The sequence below is a fragment of the Canis lupus genome, chromosome 4 (genome assembly GCF_003254725.2).
Source record: "Canis lupus dingo isolate Sandy chromosome 4, ASM325472v2, whole genome shotgun sequence".
In the NCBI taxonomy this organism is placed as follows: domain Eukaryota; kingdom Metazoa; phylum Chordata; class Mammalia; order Carnivora; family Canidae; genus Canis; species Canis lupus.
This window is the reverse complement of record NC_064246.1, coordinates 42,416,892-42,435,945: the sequence shown is the minus strand read 5'-3', so window position 1 is coordinate 42,435,945 and position 19,054 is coordinate 42,416,892. Positions and strand designations below refer to the sequence as shown.

General features: G+C 39.4%; 2 protein-coding genes across 2 annotated transcripts in view; one reads left to right on the top strand and one right to left on the bottom strand.

Moving 5' to 3' along the window:
- DOCK2 (dedicator of cytokinesis 2) overlaps nt 1-19,054 on the top strand; it is a 397,914-nt gene that overhangs the window by 142,197 nt on the left and 236,663 nt on the right. The window contains exon 26 of the mRNA XM_025434190.3: nt 3,522-3,670. Within this exon, the coding sequence (XP_025289975.1) occupies nt 3,522-3,670 (149 nt within the window). The remainder of the gene's footprint in view (nt 1-3,521; nt 3,671-19,054) is intronic.
- Nucleotides 13,366-19,054, bottom strand: part of INSYN2B (inhibitory synaptic factor family member 2B) — a 150,567-nt gene continuing 144,878 nt past the window's right edge. Inside the window, exon 4 of the mRNA XM_049109156.1 lies at nt 13,366-13,569. Coding sequence (XP_048965113.1) covers nt 13,557-13,569 — 13 coding nt within the window. The 3' untranslated portion in view covers nt 13,366-13,556. The remainder of the gene's footprint in view (nt 13,570-19,054) is intronic.

Below are 19,054 nucleotides of genomic sequence, written 5' to 3'. Positions count from 1 at the left end.
TCAAAACCAGATCTCTCTATGAGAATCTGCTATTTTAGCTCTATTTGAAGTAGAATTTAAAGTCTGGTTAACTTCCCAAGAAGATCTTCATTAACATCTAAAATCTCCTAAGTGGCCTTTTCCCTTGGATTCACATCTTTATAATGGGATCTAACTGAGGTATCTCAACTAGAGCACCAGCAGAATGAACCTTTAAGGAAAAACTTGATCTTTGTTACTACACAGCTCTGTTGTATGAACACTCCTCACAAGTTGTCACTGCCCAGAGATAAAGGCACCAGGTTTTTTCTTGTCAGGAATCTAGAGGGGTAGAACCCAGCACTTATATTCTCATTTGTCATCACCTGCACTACTGCAGGTGACATATTCACTGGTCTCTGCCCTTTGTCCTTTTCTTCCTCCAGCTACTCTATATGCTGCAGTAACACAAATCTCTTTAAAACACATCTTTTGGTGACTTCCTTTTGCCCAGAGACCTGTGGAAGAACAAGATTTTTTGTTGTGTTTTAAATTTCCTTTATTAGATTGTTAATTTTATTGCAGAATTAATTTCTGAAGGAGGAAGACTTTAGAATCCTTATCTAACTTAGGAAGAGAATGCACAATTCTTAGCTTCTGGTTGGTTTTATTTGTGACATCAGTGAAAGCAGAGTTGGGAAGTTAAGTTTCAGCAAGTTGCGGAAGCCATTCATCTAATGGCAAAGAGTTTACAACTTCAAATGAACTCATTTAGTTTTTCAACATTGAGCTTGCTAACACATGTCATTTTCTCTAACAAAAATTTCTCAAGTTACATGTCAACATCCTTTAGAAGATAACTTTTCAAACAAAATTCTGAATGAACATTGCATTAACTTTCCTTATCCCTTTTAATAAATAGATCTGGACAAAAATTCAACCTTATGGTGGTAAGATATGGACCAGGTATAGATTTAACTTAAATGTTATGGTAACTGGTATGGAAATATTATCCGTCTTTTCCCTTATCTCTCTAAAAAAAAGGATAATGGTTCACACAGAACGTTTTACTCTTTAAAGTCCTCAGGTGAACAATTTCTTGAGTCCAAGTTAAGTATTATTAAACCCGTGACCTATGATTTCACCTATAATTTTAAGCAAAGCCAAATCAAAATTTTGGTTGCCTATAATTTTGTTTCCATGGAACTATAACCTTCACCTCCCACTGCGTTGAAGAACTTTCCTTTTAAATATTTTCTCCCATTATTCTACTTCCAAGAGACTATTCTGTTTACCCAGATCTATGTACTCTGAATCCTCACTCTTCCTATGTCAGTGTCATTTACTCATCAATGACCATCTCAAATAATTTCTCTCCCATTTATTCGACCAAGATTTACTAAGTCACTACTATGATTCAGTTACTATGTTAGGTACTTGAGATTTAGTCTGGCTCTCATGGAACTTGCACTTTAGTTGGATAAATGAACATTAACTATTTATACTAACTAGAATTTAATTACAAACTGAGATTCGTGCTCAGAGAGAAGGAACACAATTCTATCAGAGACTATAAAGTCCTACATGAATCTTCTAACCAGAGATCATTTCTCCCTCATGTCTCCCTCATGACATTTTATGATTCTACCAGTTGGGATTCTTTAGTTGTGAGCCACAGTAACCTGCTCTGCTAAATTTAAGTGAGACTAATGTATTTGGAAGATAGGGAGTAGTTCATAGAATCAGATGAAAAGCTGGGGAACCAATCATCAGAGAAGAGAGACCCAGAATAGCAGTGGGAGAAGAACCAGCAGGCAACCATGGGCAGCCTCTTCAGGGCACTCCCTGCAGACAGCTGAGCTCTAAGAAATATTCTATTCTTCATCTATGATCATTCTGATAAAGAGTGCAGGCTCTGTAGTCAGACTGAATGCATCACATACTAGCTGTGTACACTTGGCCACGTCCTTCTGTTTCCTCATCAGTGAAATGGGGAAATAGTGATATCTACCTTCCAAAATCATTGGAAAGACTGACTGAGGTAACCCATGCAAGACACTTAAAACAGTGCCTGGCATACTGTAAGCATTCAGTATGTTAGCACTGTCAGCAATTGTTGTTAATAAAGTTCCCTCAAGATTCAGATTTCAGGGGGTCATCCTAATTAGGATCAGATGTCCAGGCCTTGTCCAGAGAAGGGCAGGCAGCCTTGTGAGAGTATCCCTAGCATTATATGCCATAGCAGAGTGGCTTCTCAAGAGTGAAACCAGGGTGCTATGGCTAGAGAAGGTGTAGATGTTGGGCTGACAAGACAAGAGATGTTCTCTCTTCCATCCCATCTTTATCTTAGTCCATGTTCTGCCATTATTCCTTGTTTTTGCTGCTAATCATCTCTGTCAGACTGTAAGTATCTAATGGGTGAGAACCTTATCTTATTGCTATAGTTCTGGAAATACAGTGTCTTCCTCATCAAAGATGTTCAATATCTGTTTGTTGTATTGAATTAAAATGAAATTTTGGTATATAGGATTTATATCTCAGCTCTAGAAGATGAATGGATGGATGGAGATAGCTTGAAAATTTGGGGGAAAAAAAAAGAAAATTTGGGGGAATTTTTTTTGGTCCTTGGAAGTTTCACCATTTTCAAGAAAAATACAGAAAAAAGCTGTACAGGACTTCAGCACTTTCCAGAAATTTCCTGAGACAGCAATGCTAAGACAGATACCCTTCCTTGCAAACATTTTAATTTATTTAAAATGAAAATCACTGTGCACAAGGATGCAACTGAAAGATTGTTCACTTATGTACTATTTGTGCCAGTGAAAAATGTCCATCATGAGGGGTATGACTAAATAAACAAATATGTCCATAATAGAGAATATTATACAACAGCTACAAATAATTAAATTGATCCCTATGTGTAATAACATAGAAAGTGCTCCAAGAAGGTGAGTGTTCCAATTGTTGAGTGAAGAAAAATCAAGGTACAAAACAAAAACATGCAGCATAATCCCCTTTTATAAAAAGGACACAAAAACAAAATGACAGTGTATCTTTTACTGATACATATGTGAAACTATAAAAAGATCTTGAAAGCTTATCATCACAATATGATATAACTTACTTAAATGGAGGCCAAAATGAAATACTACATATTTTATGCTTTTTTTGTATGTATATATACATTTTATATTCATATATACATAAATCATATATATATGTACATACATATACAATTCTTTTACACACATATGTATAGAATAAAAGAACTAGTTTCCTCTGGGGAGTGAGTGTTGGGAGAAAGACTAGAATTGTGAATGATGTTCTAAGGAAATCTTAACCTAACCTTTAATATTTAATTTTTTTTACAAGGAGTACATATTCATGAATTATTTATTTAATGAAAAATTATCTAGAAAGAAAGAAACAAAGGAAGCAAGGAAGAAAGGAAAGAAGGAAGGAAGGAAGGAAGGAAGGAAGGAAGGAAGGAAAGAAGGAAGGAAGGAAGAAAAGGAACTACAGAATGAGGACGCTCAAATGCCTCTGAACTGCCTTCTTTCCAGAATGCCGGGATATTCTGCTTCCTGTCATCACCAAAGAACTGAAGGAGCTGCTGGAGCAAAAAGATGAGATGCAACACCAGGTCCAGGAGAAGAAGTACTGTGTCGAGCTACTCAACAGCATTTTGGAGGTCCTCAGCTGTCAGGATGCGGTGAGTCCTCATGATGATGTAGATATCCTGGACTCAGACTAGCACTGTGCTGATTAAGGTCTAAAATATTGATGCTGATGAATAGCAGTTGAAGTCTAAAGATAAAAGTCAATGCAATGCTTGCTCAGTGAACTTATATTTCCAGTGACTAACCCTCATGGCTGGGAAAGATGGCTTGGGGATCGGAGTTAAGCAGGTAGCATCATGTCACCATATTTCTTGTTGGACAGGATTTCTCAGGGTGTAGGTATGGACATATTGCAGACTTTTTAGATGACTTGTCCATTTACTAAAACCCTTGTTTGCAGAGACAGGATGGAGAGTTTCCTATGTCTACACAGTCAAGAAAAGCCTCTTATTTGTTTTCTTAGCTGATTTACTTTGGTTTTGTTTCTTTAGTTATATCCTATAATGATGAAAATGGTTAAGGCTCTTTCTGGCTGAGCAGATTGCTCAGGCCTAGACTCTAGAGACAGAGTGACAAGTGGGATGGTGGTAGGGAGGTGGCTATGGCAGTGAAGCCAATGTATATTTGGTAGACATCATTCAGAGATTCGGCAGGGATGATATTGAAAGGAAAGTTTCAGGGGAATGAGTAGAGGGCTTCTAAAGGGCAGAGTCTGCAGAAGAGAGGAAGGGAGATAAATTGGTGGTAACAGGAAAGATGTAGAATTCTTAGATTTGGAGGAGAAGGTAAGGGTTCCTGATTTAACTCAGGTTCATTTGGCAACCTCACCTTTTCTTTGAGTAATGTCCAAGGGCTCTCTTTTCCTAGATGGCTGGTTTCAGAGGACTGGATAGACTTAAACAACCAAGTATTTTGCATGTATTTGTATAAGCATTCTCCCCCACTCCTCCACCTCTCAAGAAAATGCTCAAAGAAGGGCTTTCTGGGATGAACTATATCTATCATTTGCTATCAGTAGAAAACACTGCAGAGCATTTTATTCCTTTACTGTTTGTATCCTATAGTCAACAATTTTTATCAACTTCCTTATGTGTTTTGTCTTTTCCATTTTTGCCATCTTAATTCAGCTTCTTATCTCATTACTAGGTAAATGCAGTAGCTTCATTCATTCATTCATTCATTCATTCATTCATGTATATGATACACCAGCTATGTGCCAGGCATTGAGGACACACAAGCCTGGTCTCTTTCCTTAAGAAAATCTATACAGATTATATAAATAAGCAATTGCAACATAATATAATGACTAAAATCTGGATACATACAAAATGTGCTGGAGCTACAAAGACTTTGAGTGTGTATATGTGTGTTTGTGTCTCTCTGTGTGTGAGTGTATGTATAAGCATTTTTGTCAAGGAAGTCTTCGAAAAGGAACTGAAGCTGGGTGTTCAAGGGTGAATAATTAATGATCACAGCTGCTATTTTGTAGGCACTGTGCTATGCGATCTGTGTTTTCATTCGGCTCACCATGATTGGTGCTAAGGATTATTATTCCCATTTTAAAGATGAAAAACCTGAAATTCATAGATTTACCATTCAAGGCCAGTCAGCAAATAAATGACTAAGTCAAAATTCAAACCCAGGTCAGTCAGACTCCAAAGTTTGCATTATCATGGGTATTAGAGACACAAGAGCATGGTCGCTTCCCTCTCATTTTTCTTTCTCCTCCTTTTTCTTAGGGGAAATGGAGAATAATACCTCAAAACTTAGATAATCAAGATTCATTCTGTGATGTTGTCATGATGATGGGAGTGTTTTCCTAACTGTATTCACCAACCAGCTGTTGAACTGGTTCCAATTTTGCGATTTGATCTTTACAAAAAACTTTTTAAAAGATTTTTTAAAATTTATTCATTCATGAGAGACACAAACAGAGGGAGAAGCAGGCTCCATGAAAGCAGCCCGATGTAGCACTCGATCCCAGGACTCCAGAATCACACCCTGAGCTGAAGGCAGGTGCTTAAACGTTGGTTTTTGGATCTTCTCTGCTTCTCAGCATTTGGATCCAAGCGTCCAAATCTTTACAAAAAAATTAATGAAGAGTTTGGTCTTACTTTCACTTAGTGTAAGAACATGAGAGCTGGCTCCTCATTTCTCCAGAAACATCTTAAAGAATGTTGCCTCTTCCTGTTGAAAAGAATTTGCAATATTTCTTATAGTCAGTTATCCTCACATCCCTTTTCATGGGGGAAAAAAACTAGATTGTCAGGATATGCCAGTAGACCCCAATTTGAGGAGCTCACTTATAATGGGTTAACTGTTTCCCTGATTTGGGTAGAAGTTCATGGTTCATTTGTTAAGCAGCAGTGCACAGGCTCTGCTCATCCCATGTGAGTGGACTCTGAGAGTTCTGCTCTGATGGATTGTCATCATTTTGCATTCTGGGTAACATCAGACACTGGTGAAAAGAACGTGCTGTCTTACATACCCTGGGTACTGGGGGCTTCAAAGCTGAGACGTGAGTGGGAGACTCTGAGCTCCCCTTGGAGGATTGTGGCGTTTGGACTTGAAGTGTGTGGGAGGTGTGGTGTCACTCTTTACTGTCTTTGGGTACATTGCTTTTATAATGACTTCTGACTGTGGGGCCTAGCCTACCTCTTTCCTAGGGTGAACAACTGTCTTTGTTGGATGAGTTATTAAATACTATTATTACCATTGGGTTTGGTATAAGATTCTGATGCTCTTGGTAAGCTTCACAGCCAATCTCTTCAGCTCATAAATTGGGAATCTCTCTTCTTCTCAAAGGCTTTTCTTCCATGAAGGAGACTCATTCAGTAGCCATTATTACTTTGAACCCAACTGACATTCAGAAGTCTCCAAGTATATCATCTAAATTGCTCTTATTCTGGTATATAGCAGCTCTCCACTCTGGCTGCACATTTAAATAGCCTGAGGAGTTTTTTAAAGTAGCCATGTCAAGGCTCTAGTCCCAGCTATTCTAATTTAATTGATCTGGGATTGGTGGGGGCCTCACAATAACAACTTTACCAGGTGGGGATAATAAGCAGCCTGGGCGTGGACCACAATTCTAGTGCAGAAAGTCTTAAACTTGAGCTGGGATCACTGTGTCCTGGAGGAGCTGCTAAAACAGGTTTCTGATCGTTATGTTTGGAGGATGGGACCTGATCAATTTATTTTTCTGAGTTCCCAGGTGATGTGAATGCTACAGCCAACGACTACACTTTAACGACCATCACTCTAATGTGACCTACTTTTTTTTTTTTTTTTTATCTTCAGTATTCACTGGAAATGGAAGACTGGTTGGACTCTCATCCTCAGTCCTTTACCTTCTTAATTAAAAAACCCTTTCCAGTATATAAAACCTAGCCTCTTCCAATATGGCATTTAATAAACCGTAAAATGGCAAAATCTTCAAGCACATTCATCTGTACTCAAAAGTTCATTGTCATGCAGTTAGTGGGGACATGGTCTGTACAAAGATCTGACTTTGAAAATTCGGACTATCAGGCATGCTATTTGGTTTCCACAGGTACCAATTTTTCAAAATTGGAAATTTGGAGGAAAAATTTAAAAAGCCTCCCAGGAAAAATGTCCTGCATTTTTCTTCTGGTTTTTGGATCTTCTCTGCTTCTCAGCATAGCCATCTCCTTTTACTGTTCCTTGTTGGCACCACAGAACAGCCTGTCTCCCCAACCCAAGTATAGGTTTTATCTAACTGCAGGAGCCATTGCTTAGAGATAGAATCACATGTAGAAATCTAGAAATTATAGGACAGTATGCCAAGCTTTCTTTTGGGGGACATTTTGTGTTGGGTGATGGGAAAGGATGCTTATCTTCAATTGATTGTCAATGTTTGTTAATTACAGCCCAGCACAGCAGGTGTGGCATGCGGAAGCTCTGTTTTCCTGTTATTACCATATTCATTGTAACCCCTGGTGGCTTATGACTCAGGGGATGATGTCTGCTTTATCCTGGGTGTTGATATTTTTTTAATACTAGGGTTAAATTCTCTCCCCCAGCTTGCAAAGAGTTGCACTTGGCATATGAAAGGGACAGGCTCAGGTGAAGGATGAAAGGCTTGACTTCTCCCTCTATTAACTCCTATCTCCCCCTTCCCAAGCAAGGTTAGTTGTCAACTCCACTTACTTTGAAAGGCTGTTTCACACTGGCTTCATTCTGTGCCTTGCTGGCTGCTGAGTAACTCATAAGATTTAATTTTGCCCCAAATCCAGGGGGAGTGTTTTTTTCCCCCCATCTCTTAAAACATGCTTTTCGTTTTTATGTTTCATTCCTCGAGCAGAAAGAAGAGTCATCATTTTGTACCCTGCTTAGCAATCATAAAGTATGTAAAGATGACTCCTAAGTCTGAACAGGAGATGGTGCTGGTTATACCTGCCTTATAGAAGTAGAGAATGCCAGAATCAGCTTTTTTTTTTTTTTTTTAAACCCTGTGAGCACATTGACTAAATCTGGTGGAGCGGTTAACCAAAGCACACTATTAGGCATGAACAGTTTGCAATTTCTGATATTTTTATTCATCAGCTTAATGGTGGTAGAGGCTTTTATTCATGCATTTTTTTCTTGCCTGGAATGTCCTCAATTCCCGTTCTTTCTATGCAAGTAAAATCCTAAAAGCCATTTTGGTTCAACTCAGACAATAATTCCTTTCTAAAATCTTCTCAATTCTATGCACTCATACTCTCCCCTGTAAACCCCCACACAGAATCAAGGACTTCCTTCTCTGTGTCTTCACAGCTGTGTATTTAGACTGATATTATAGCACTAATTACTTGGTGTTACACTTTCGTGTGTGTCCCCTGCCAGGCTTTGAGCTCAGAAGCTCAGAGAGTAAGCTCTTGCACCCCTGGCTTTGTAGAGCTCACACATTCAGCCTGGCTTCTTGCCAATTTCACCTTGGCTCTCCATCTTCCTGCTGCACTAAAATTCATTCAATAACCTTCTTCCCTAGCTCCTCTCTTGTGGTCCTAGGAGCAGCTTTTGCCTGCTCTGTCATGGCATCTATGTTGTCCTCTTCTGTGGACTTCTTTGCCTTTGGGACTGGGACTGCTATGAGGACAGAGACCAACCATAGCAGCTGTACCCTTCTCTGCCCACCTCCCTCACAATGACTGGCTCACAAAGCTATCTGTTGTAGGAGTGAATACGTGAATGAATATGACTTGCCCAAATTAGTGGTGGAATTTGATTTCCCCCTCAGTCTTCCGCTCTGAGTGCTAGGAGGGTATTCTCTTTTCTCTTTTTGTATTCCTTGGATGTCAGGTGCAGGGGTTGAGTTAATCGCCCTCAGTTTATGACACATTACAATCATTGGTATGTGCAAGGTGCTCCCTTTTTGTTTGTTTGTGTGTGTTTCTTACCTTTTATCTCCATCTCTTTTTTTCCATTCTCCTATCTCCCCCACCTGCTATGGGTGATTTGTCTAATGTGTTGAATATGCATGTGTGATTTAACAAGTGTATACATACACACATGCACACTCACACTCACGCCCCTCCTATAAAGGGATCAGACATTGACACAAAAGAGAGGTAGCATAGGCAGCTCTATTAGGGTTTGGTTGGATGGAGAAGGGACTGTGGTAGAAACAGGGAGCAGTCTAGACTAGAGGGCATTCTTGGTCCAGCACTGACCCTGACCTACCATGTGCAAAGAAGCAGACCAGCAAGTCTGTAGTTGAATGTCTTCTTCTGAAGCATACCCTCCATGGCTATTCTAGTTCTGGGCTCTCCGATAATCCCAGGCAGCCTGCTTGATGCAGGGTTAAAGGGAGGCTGCTGCTGCCTTTTTGAATTACCATTTAATTCCCAGGAATCAATACCACCATGCAGAAGCAGCAGGGTTTTCTTCTAACCTGTATGCTCCCTCATATTTAAACAAAAAGTAGGGAGACAAGGCTTGCAAAAATTCTTTTGTCAGTGGTGCATTCCAAACAGCTAATTAAGCCCCAAATTAAATCTGAAATAGATGAGAATCCTCTACCTTCTTCTATTCAAGGCCATTCTCTTTTCACTCCTTTTTCTTCTTCTGCTTCCATGGTGTTAAATGTGCCCTTTCTAGGTCAATTAGGGTATCATAATAATGTCATGGACAGTGACATATGATACACTTCTTTCCCAGCACACTTTAGCCTGCAAAGTATTTTCTCATGCATCACAATTGTTTGTTTCTGGCAACCACATGGGAAGGTAAATTTTACTGTCTACATTTTACCGGTGAGGAAGCCTAGCCTCAGAAAGAGACCAGGTGGCACTACTAACAAGGTTGGAAAATTAGTAAAAGTCAGAGCCTGGAGGTAATCCCCCATATCACTCTCAACTCAGCAACAGCAACCTCTCATACACATTGCTTTGTGCCTCTTTATGTGTACACTTTGCCATTTAAGAACACTTTATGCAGCTTCATTTCCCTGGTAGAGGTAAGAGCACAGGCTTTGAAGTCAGGCAACATTCACGTATCCATCCACAAATACTTCTAAGAGCTGCTATCACTTGCAATATTCTCTCTGCTGGGGGTACAGTAATGAACAGAGCTGGGGATACATCTTGTTCTGCTTCTTATTAGCTTAGGAACCTTGAGAAGTCATGTACTCTTTCTGTAAAATGGGGATGCTATTTCTCCAGATATGTCTGGATTACAGTAAACAAGAACATCTGTGAAAACACACAGCACTGTATCTGTGCATATAATCCATATGCAGCACTTGTAACTTTTTTCTTGCCTCTCTATTCCCCTTCCCTCCTGTGCTCCTTCCAATTGTTCCAGGCCTATAGTTCTTTTTAAGAACAATAAAGGGCCAAGAGAGGACTCTGCACCCCATTAGCACTGAAAATAGCCCTTGAGCCAGGCCTGGTGGCAGCCAGATGCTTTGGAGCCCTCACAGCCTCCACAGGAGGCTTGCCAAGAAGCTGCAGATGCTGCTGCTGGAGCAAAGCCATTCCCTGAAGGGCATCTGAATCTCATATGGGTTCCTGGAGAAAAGTGTCATCTTGCCTTCTCAGGGGCTCCTTTGAGGTGTTCCAGAATTTCACTCATAACTACTGTATGGGGTTACTGTGCTGGACCTGGTTGACACTAGCTCATGAGAACCAAGTGTTAAATTTTTAGGAATCTTGTGAGTTATTTGTTAAATAACTACCATTATTAAAAATTTATATAAATATCTATAATTAAATAAGCTATATTAAAATCAAACATAATAAATAGATACTCAAAACACACCACTTCCTAATTATCTTACTAAACTTTATTCTTATCTGTGTGTTTGAGGTCATTTACATCTGTTGTGTCTATGATAGAAATAGTACTTACTGCTCTTCTGCTGCTGTCCAGCTCTTCCCAGCTCTGTTTCAGTGATGTCAATCATGAAGGGAGTCCTCATATTACAGAATGGGCAAACACTGTATATCCAGGCCTCTGTTTTTGTCTTCCTAGAGAGACAGTTGATAAACACATACCGGTACATCACTGCTTGGGACTCAACAGAGTTGCCAAAAACAATAAAAATCCCAAAGCACAGGGGAGCTGCTAGTGCACTTCTCTTTTCCCTGGTAGCCCTGGATTTGCTGTCTACAAATTCTCATGGTCAAAGAGAGGATGCTTCAGGGATGCAGCAGTTTTAAGACAAACTAAACACTCAACCTAGAGCAGAGATATAGAAATGTGTTCAATTTCCCATGGCAATTCTTATCCACTGATAATGATTTTTTTCTCTAGTAGTGTTGAGTGTTTACTTAGGCCAGTGAGAAAGAGCCCAGATTCCTACATGGGTGAGGGGTGGGGATGATGAGTCAGCTGCTATAGACTTGCTGCACCTAAACTGGGTATCTAATCTCACACCTGTGAGAAAGGCACATTTGGCAGGAGACTGATATCTTTCATCTCATTGGGTTTTGGTCTTTAGGCCTTAGTGTTTAGAGATGGTTAAAGTTCATTTCTGATGAGGTAAACACTACAGTCATCATTATCAGAAGGAAGAACCATCAGCAGGGACCAAAAGTGATGGGCAAAAGTGTGATGAGAAACAGGATATTTGCATTATCTCAAATTATTTCCCAAAATATCCATTTTTATTTTTTTTATTTTATTTTTTTTTAAATTTATTTTTTATTGGTGTTCAATTTACTAACATACAGAATAACCCCCAGTGCCCGTCACCCATTCACTCCCATCCCCCGCCCTCCTCCCCTTCCACCACCCCTAGTTCGTTTCCCAGAGTTAGCAGTCTTTACGTTCTGTCTCCCTTTCTGATATTTCCCACACATTTCTTCTCCCTTCCCTTATATTCCCTTTCACTATTATTTATATTCCCCAAATGAATGAGAACATATAATGTTTGTCCTTCTCCGACTGACTTACTTCACTCAGCATAATACCCTCCAGTTCCATCCACGTTGAAGCAAATGGTGGGTATTTGTCATTTCTAATAGCTGAGTAATATTCCATTGTATACATAAACCACATCTTCTTTATCCATTCATCTTTCGTTGGACACCGAGGCTCCTTCCACAGTTTGGCTATCGTGGCCATTGCTGCTATAAACATCGGGGTGCAGGTGTCCCGGCGTTTCATTGCATTTGTATCTTTGGGGTAAATCCCCAACAGTGCAATTGCTGGGTCGTAGGGCAGGTATATTTTTAACTGTTTGAGGAACCTCCACACAGTTTTCCAGAGTGGCTGCACCAGTTCACATTCCCACCAACAGTGTATGAGGGTTCCCTTTTCTCCGCATCCTCTCCAACATTTGTTGTTTCCTGCCTTGTTAATTTTCCCCATTCTCACTGGTGTGAGGTGGTATCTCATTGTGGTTTTGATTTGTATTTCCCTGATGGCAAGTGATGCAGAGCAAAATATCCATTTTTAATAATGCAAGGAAAGATAGTAACTTTACAGTAGAGGAAACTGACAGCCACCCCCTTAACCAAGTGATGAGAGGAGCATCACCAGGAAGGATACATATCAGCATCGTATGCCTCCTGATAAGATGCACTGAAAAAGACAACACCACTTATGTGGGGAATCTTGCCAAAAATGCACAACCTCAATCTAATAATGAGAAATCATTCACCAAGCTCTAAGGGATGTTCTAAGCAATAACAGACTAGTATTCTTGAGAAGTTCAGGCCTTGAAAGATGAAGCACTGCCACAGATTGGAGGGACCTTAAGAAACATGACACTTACATTCAACCTGGGATCCTGAATTGGACCAAGAACTGAAAAATGGACATTAGAAGGAATAATGGCAAAATTAGAGTAAAGTCTGTAGTTCAGTTAACAGGACTGTACCAATGTGAATTTTCTGGTTTGGTAATTGTGCTCTGGTTATATTGACATTAAAATTTTAACATTAAGGGAAGCTAGATGAAGGATACATAGGAACTTTCTTTATTATTTTTGCGACTTGTCCATAAAGCTAACACTATTACAAAAAAGTTAAAAGTTTATCTTTGAAGTATTTAAGGAGTGATTGCTTACTTACAAATAATTCATTTTGAGGATGAGCAGTGCCCAGAAGCATACTTAGTCCAATGTGAAGGGATGCTGATAGATAAGGGGTTTTCTCTGTTTTATCAGAGACAGTAACAAAATCTGTGACAAATGACTGGCCTTACTAGAGAATTCCACCCTATTAACTGCCCTACCCTGTCAGGAGACAAATGTAATCTCCCATGGAATGAACAATTGACTAAACCAATGTTAGCATGCACTAACCCAGGACTAGCCAAGGGACTGGGAATGTGGAAAAGCCTAAAATTCTGCCTTGGTCTCAAGGACCTTGTAAGCTATGGCATTTCATTTGGGCTATTTGACAGCCCTGTTCATGCAATAACTCCTAGGCCAACATGTGGGGGCTTGAATGTCATTTGATCTTTACTTGGCAGGCTTGAAAAGTGAATGGTTTGGTATAACTTACCAGATGGTCCCTGCGTCATTTATTCTCAGAGAATCCACCTGGAAAATTAGAAGACAGCTTTTTGTTGATGGTTGACTAGAACTCTCTCCAATAAAATTAATAATCCAACACATTCTGTTCCATCAATACCAACTAGAAATACTTCTTGAGAAGAATTTCTCAATACTTCAATATTCTTTTATCTGCCATGACCAAAATTTAAAGGAGTTTGCCTACAGCCAAATCCACGATGGCCTCTCCTCATTTGCTCTATCCGTCCTCTGTGCTTCACCCACATGGACTGCCTCTCAGAGTTAGGACAAGGGAAAGGCAAGTGAAGCTCTTGCCTGGCATGGCAGCAGAGTGTAAGAAGGCACCAAATATTCAGTAATCAAGAAAAGTAATATATCATGCAATATTAAAAAAATAAACATTTTGATATTTTGTTCATCATGAGTTTTTTTTTAATTAACTTCTATTTTTTAAAATATGGCATTAAATTTGATTTGTCTCTATTCTGAGTTTTTTGATGTCCCTTGAATTTTGCCCCTTGGGAAAAGTGCCTTAGTCGCCTTACTCTTTCATATAGTCTCTGTTCCTTGTAGTGCCTTTCAATGACAGCAAATGCCTGGAATAACAAAGCTGGGCTCCAACCCATGAATGAGCAAGCATGACAGCTTGCAGCAGTGGAGAAGTTATCTTTCTGTTCACCACCAAAGGCTGTGGAAGGGCTCTGGAAGATTTCTGTCTGCAGGGAACCTTTGCATAAAAGCATAAGTTGAAAAGAACAGCCATTTACACTAAACCTTCACTGGGCCAGCCACTTGCTTTCCAGAAAGCATTTCTTGCATAATGTCTTCACAGTTGGGAGGCATGAGTTAAAAGCCTACTCCACGCAGAAAAATATAGTTATGTTTGGTCCAGGTTACAGTTACTGAGGGAACCATAACTTTGATTTGTTCAACTGGTGTAAATGTAAATCCTTAAGTGAAATGTGTTAAGTGAGGAAGGAAGTGCTTTGTGTTTGAAGATGCTTGTGACCCAAAGATCTGTCTATAGTGCCCCAACTGTCGTATACAATCTGGGGGCAGCAGCTAGCAACTGAACAAAGAAAGTTTTCCGAAAACAATTGAAGAGTTCTAGAATGGACATTTTCTCAGGGAGATTTCAGGCAACATAACATTCATCTTAGCGATAAACACAATTGAGTGGAAAATATCAGAAAGGGAGACAGAACATGAGAGACTCCTAACTCTGGGAAAAGAAATAGGGGTGGTAGAAGGGGAGGTGGGCAGGGGGTGGGGGTGACTGGGTGACGGGCACTGAGGTGGGCACTTGACGGGATGAGCACTGGGTGTTATTCTATATGTTGGCAAATTGAACACCAATAAAAAATAAATTTATAAAAGAAAACACAATTGATTTAGCAGCCCAGATTAGAAAATAAAATGTTTAATTTTAGCACAGTTTCTCCAAGCAAAACAGTGTGCTGCAGTCATCTTTGACTCTCCATTTATCACCTTTTCTTTTATCTGGAATCCAAATTCAACTTAGGTTTTCTCTCCAACTACATTTCCCACTATTTTCAGCTAATATTCTGCATTATAGTAAAACCAGGCTTTGGCTCTTCCCCCAGGCCATCATATTCCTTCCTCTTGACCTTTACCTGTTTCCTCCATCTGGAATGCACTTTTTTCCTTCGTTTTGGTTGTCTAGTTGTCCAGTTGGTGGTTCTCAGCTTGAATCTAGTTCACAGATGTATTTTGTTTGGCTTGCCAAATTATTTAATAAAGTCTACACCACCACTTCCTGTTATGCTACTAGACTGGTTTCTCGTGTTTCTGTTATCTGCCTTGCCCTATGAGCATCTGAACTGTGGACTTCTGAGAGCCAAGCCTTGCCTTTCCTAATAGACACAACCCAATTTCCTCTTCCATTAAGAAATAATCACAGATCCTTTTTTGCCCTGTTTTAGTCACTTTCTCTGCTGCATTCTGACAACTTTTGGCTTTACTATAGAATTTAGCACTTAATTATGTGCAGTTTTACATTTGTTCTTATCGTGTTATGCTTGTCTGGTTTATAATGAAAGAAGACTAGCATTTTCTTGTTATTTTTCTTTTTAATGAATGCATTGTCTTTCTATTTCACAGCTCACTGAACATTAACTGAGCACCCACTCTTTGTCAAGCACCATTCTAGGCATTGAGGATGCCAAAGTGATTAAGACAAAATGTTCTTTCAGTCAGAACTACCTCCAAGACCTTATTCTCCAATACTCTTGAACATTGGCCTCAATGGTCTATTCATTATTTCAGAGCCTACCTTGTCTTATGCCTTTCTCCATAATGAACACTCCTCCCGCTGCCATGATGAATTCATCCCAAATATCCAAATTACAGCTGTCTTTTGAAGCCAGGGTCAACCTCCTTGATCTCTGATCCACCTAGCTGTTCCTTAGTCATGTGTTCACCCCAGTCTCTTGAAATTTTGACATAGCCTACCATTTACTGGAATTACTCTTATACATATATCTGATATCTGGTTTACAGACTCTAAGGATTGGGCTGATCCAGTCTTATATTTCTTCTATATTTCTACACTTTCTGGGCACAGTGCCGAATTCTAAGCAGATACTCAATAATTAATCTTTGTGGTTTGATTGATCCTCCTATCTCAATTGCTCTACTTTCTAGAAATATATGCTGATGCTAATTTTATTTTTTGTACTCAGCAGAAGCTAATGAGAAAGGTAAATCTGCTGTTATTGCATTAAGACATCACATAAAAAGAGCAGGTACCAACTTGGAGTATGATTGTGCTCTCAACTTTGAGCATTGCTGTGTTCCTGAATCAGTTTAGAATTCAGCTTGCATTTTCCCACAGAAATAATGCAGAAGAATAATGGTGGTCAAATTCCCAGGCCAGCATGTGTAAGCATGTTTAATCTATAGTGTAATTAAATTCTGGGACAGAGAATAGAGGCTCACATTTACATGTTTTCATTGCATGAATATTTTATAAACATTGTAGGTACTTTACCTTACCTGACACTCACCACACTTTGCTTGCCTTTAAGCAGTCTGTTTTCTCATCTAGACAATAAGCCTCATTCATGGGAGGACTGCATCTGTCTTGTTCACTGACATATCCTAACATAGCACCTGGCACAGATTGGGCAGTCAAAAATATCTATTGATTTTGACTGACTTAAATTCTAGTTGAAAGATTACTGGGACATACAGATGTGGATTCAGACTCTGAAATTCACCAGTAGCTAGATGTGTGTTCTTGGGGAAGTTACATGGCCTCTCTGAGCCTGAATTTACCTTTCCATAATATTTTGTCATCACTACCATATTGATACCCAACGTATGTTTTTTTTTTTTTCATTTTGCCACAGTGCAATCTCTCAAAAAGTTTTGATTAATTAATGATATCTGCTTTTTGTGCTTTATTTGTTGAGGCAGTGGTGGCAGGAAAGGTGATATTTGGTATCAAAGCCTTTCAAAGCTTTTGAGAACATAGGATTTCTATTTCTAGCCCTAGTTCTAACATGTTGTGATCTAAGGCAGGTCACTCAAATATATCTGTGAAAGACTGGTGATAAATTTCAGTTATTTTCAAGCTTTTCCACCTAAGTATCTCTAACTTCAAGTGAGTGAACATAAACTCTGTATTCTGGGGTGGAACCCAAAGGTAGAATTTACTTGAATTCAATCTTGTGTTTTATCTCAATTATTCATGCGTACTTTATATTCTAATTCATGATAGATCCATGTTTTAAAGACATTACTGTTACCTGTGAGTCACACACTCATGAATGCCTGCTTTAAGCCAAACACTGTCAAGCACCTTATATACAGAAGTCAGTTTTTACCACAATTCTGTGGGTAGGCTGTTACCATGCCCATGTTACTGATAAGCAAACCGAGGCTTACAGGAGTTGAAATGAATAGAGTTAGGCTACCTAGCAAGTTAGTAGCAGGGCCAGAAGTCAATCTTCTAAATCTAAACCTTTCCCTTACACCACCTCAGAGGGTAAGTAAAAACAGAGCCTTTCCTTTGGCCAAGAAGTATGATAATAAAAATGCTATGTCATGTTAACTGGAAAAAGCAGAACACAAATTGTCTGCATACTGCATAGAGATTTTGCATGCACAAAGACTTGAAGGCATCATAGAATAATAAGCTAGATATGTTGCAGGGCTGGACTTATGGGTATATTATGTCATTTTTGTTTTTGATAATGTTTGTGAAATAGTGAATTTTTTAAAACTCTGCATAATTTAGAGGTGTATTCTGGGGGGATAAAAGAGGTAGTTGATTTTGTTAGACATTATAATTTATCCTATACATTTTTGTGAAGGATTGGCAATGTAAAAATGAAGGCAAGGCTGGTATTGTTTGTGTCTTCCTCTGGCTTGACAAGTGTCACTGTGGCTGTGGGTAGGTAATAAAGGGCAGATATGCCTCAAAGAAACTCATGCAGAGGCACTACAAATCTGATAAGCGGGGTCTGAAAGCAACCTCTGAAAAGTGAATACAGTGAGTCTTTAGGGAGCAGAGGAAATGCTTTCATATCTAGGGGCAAAGAATGACACAATCAGGGAAGGTTGGAGAGGAGTAGTCATAATCTTCCAAAATACCCCCAGAAGACTAATTATTATCTACTTGAAACTTACTCTGGAAGACAAGTTACAATACCACATCCCCTTGGTTACAGGGTGAAAAGTGAAAGAAGAAAAGAAAGACAGTACATGTAAGAAAAAGAAAGAAAATAACTCGTCTCTTTGCTTTCTGAGAATAGATAACATAGAATATCTCTTATTTTGCATTATCATCTGAATTGATTAGATATAATAAATTTAGGCAATATCATTCATCCATCTATTTGTCCTTCCATCCATCTATCCCAGCCATCCATCCATCCTTTGACACATTAATTTCACATGTTTTGCATGTACTTAGTCCTTCCACTGTGTCAAGTGGGTGCTACTCTTTGGACACTCAAAATTGAAAGACGTGGCACCTTAGTTCCAGAAAATATTGAATAGGTTTTGCCAGAACTCAAAAAGTACAACAACCAACCCTACTTGGGATGAAGTGGGGGTTTAGAGGTTGAGTGAGAAAAGGCTTCCCAAAGGTGATGATTGAGCTGAGGTTTTTTGAATGTGGAGGAGATTGGCAGGCGACCAGGGAGAGAAGGGCATCTCAAACATAGGCAAAAACCCATCTGGTTACTTTCTGTGGGAGGGATGAGCTGGCCAAAGATGATTAGAATGGCTGAGTCAGTGCCTGGAAGAAATATAACATTACCAGACTCAAAGGACTGAACTTCCTCAAGGAGCAGCCCACAGTCCAAGGCTAAGATGTGGTGAACTCTGCTTCATGAAGACATCGTAATTATGGGAATATCATAATCCGAATTCTAGGGATCAGGTAGGAATCCAAGACTCAATGTGAGCAAGGTAAGCCTTGACACAGGCCAAGGGAAAGGAATTGGAATAATATATAAGTGTTCATTATGTGTTAGTAGGCTAT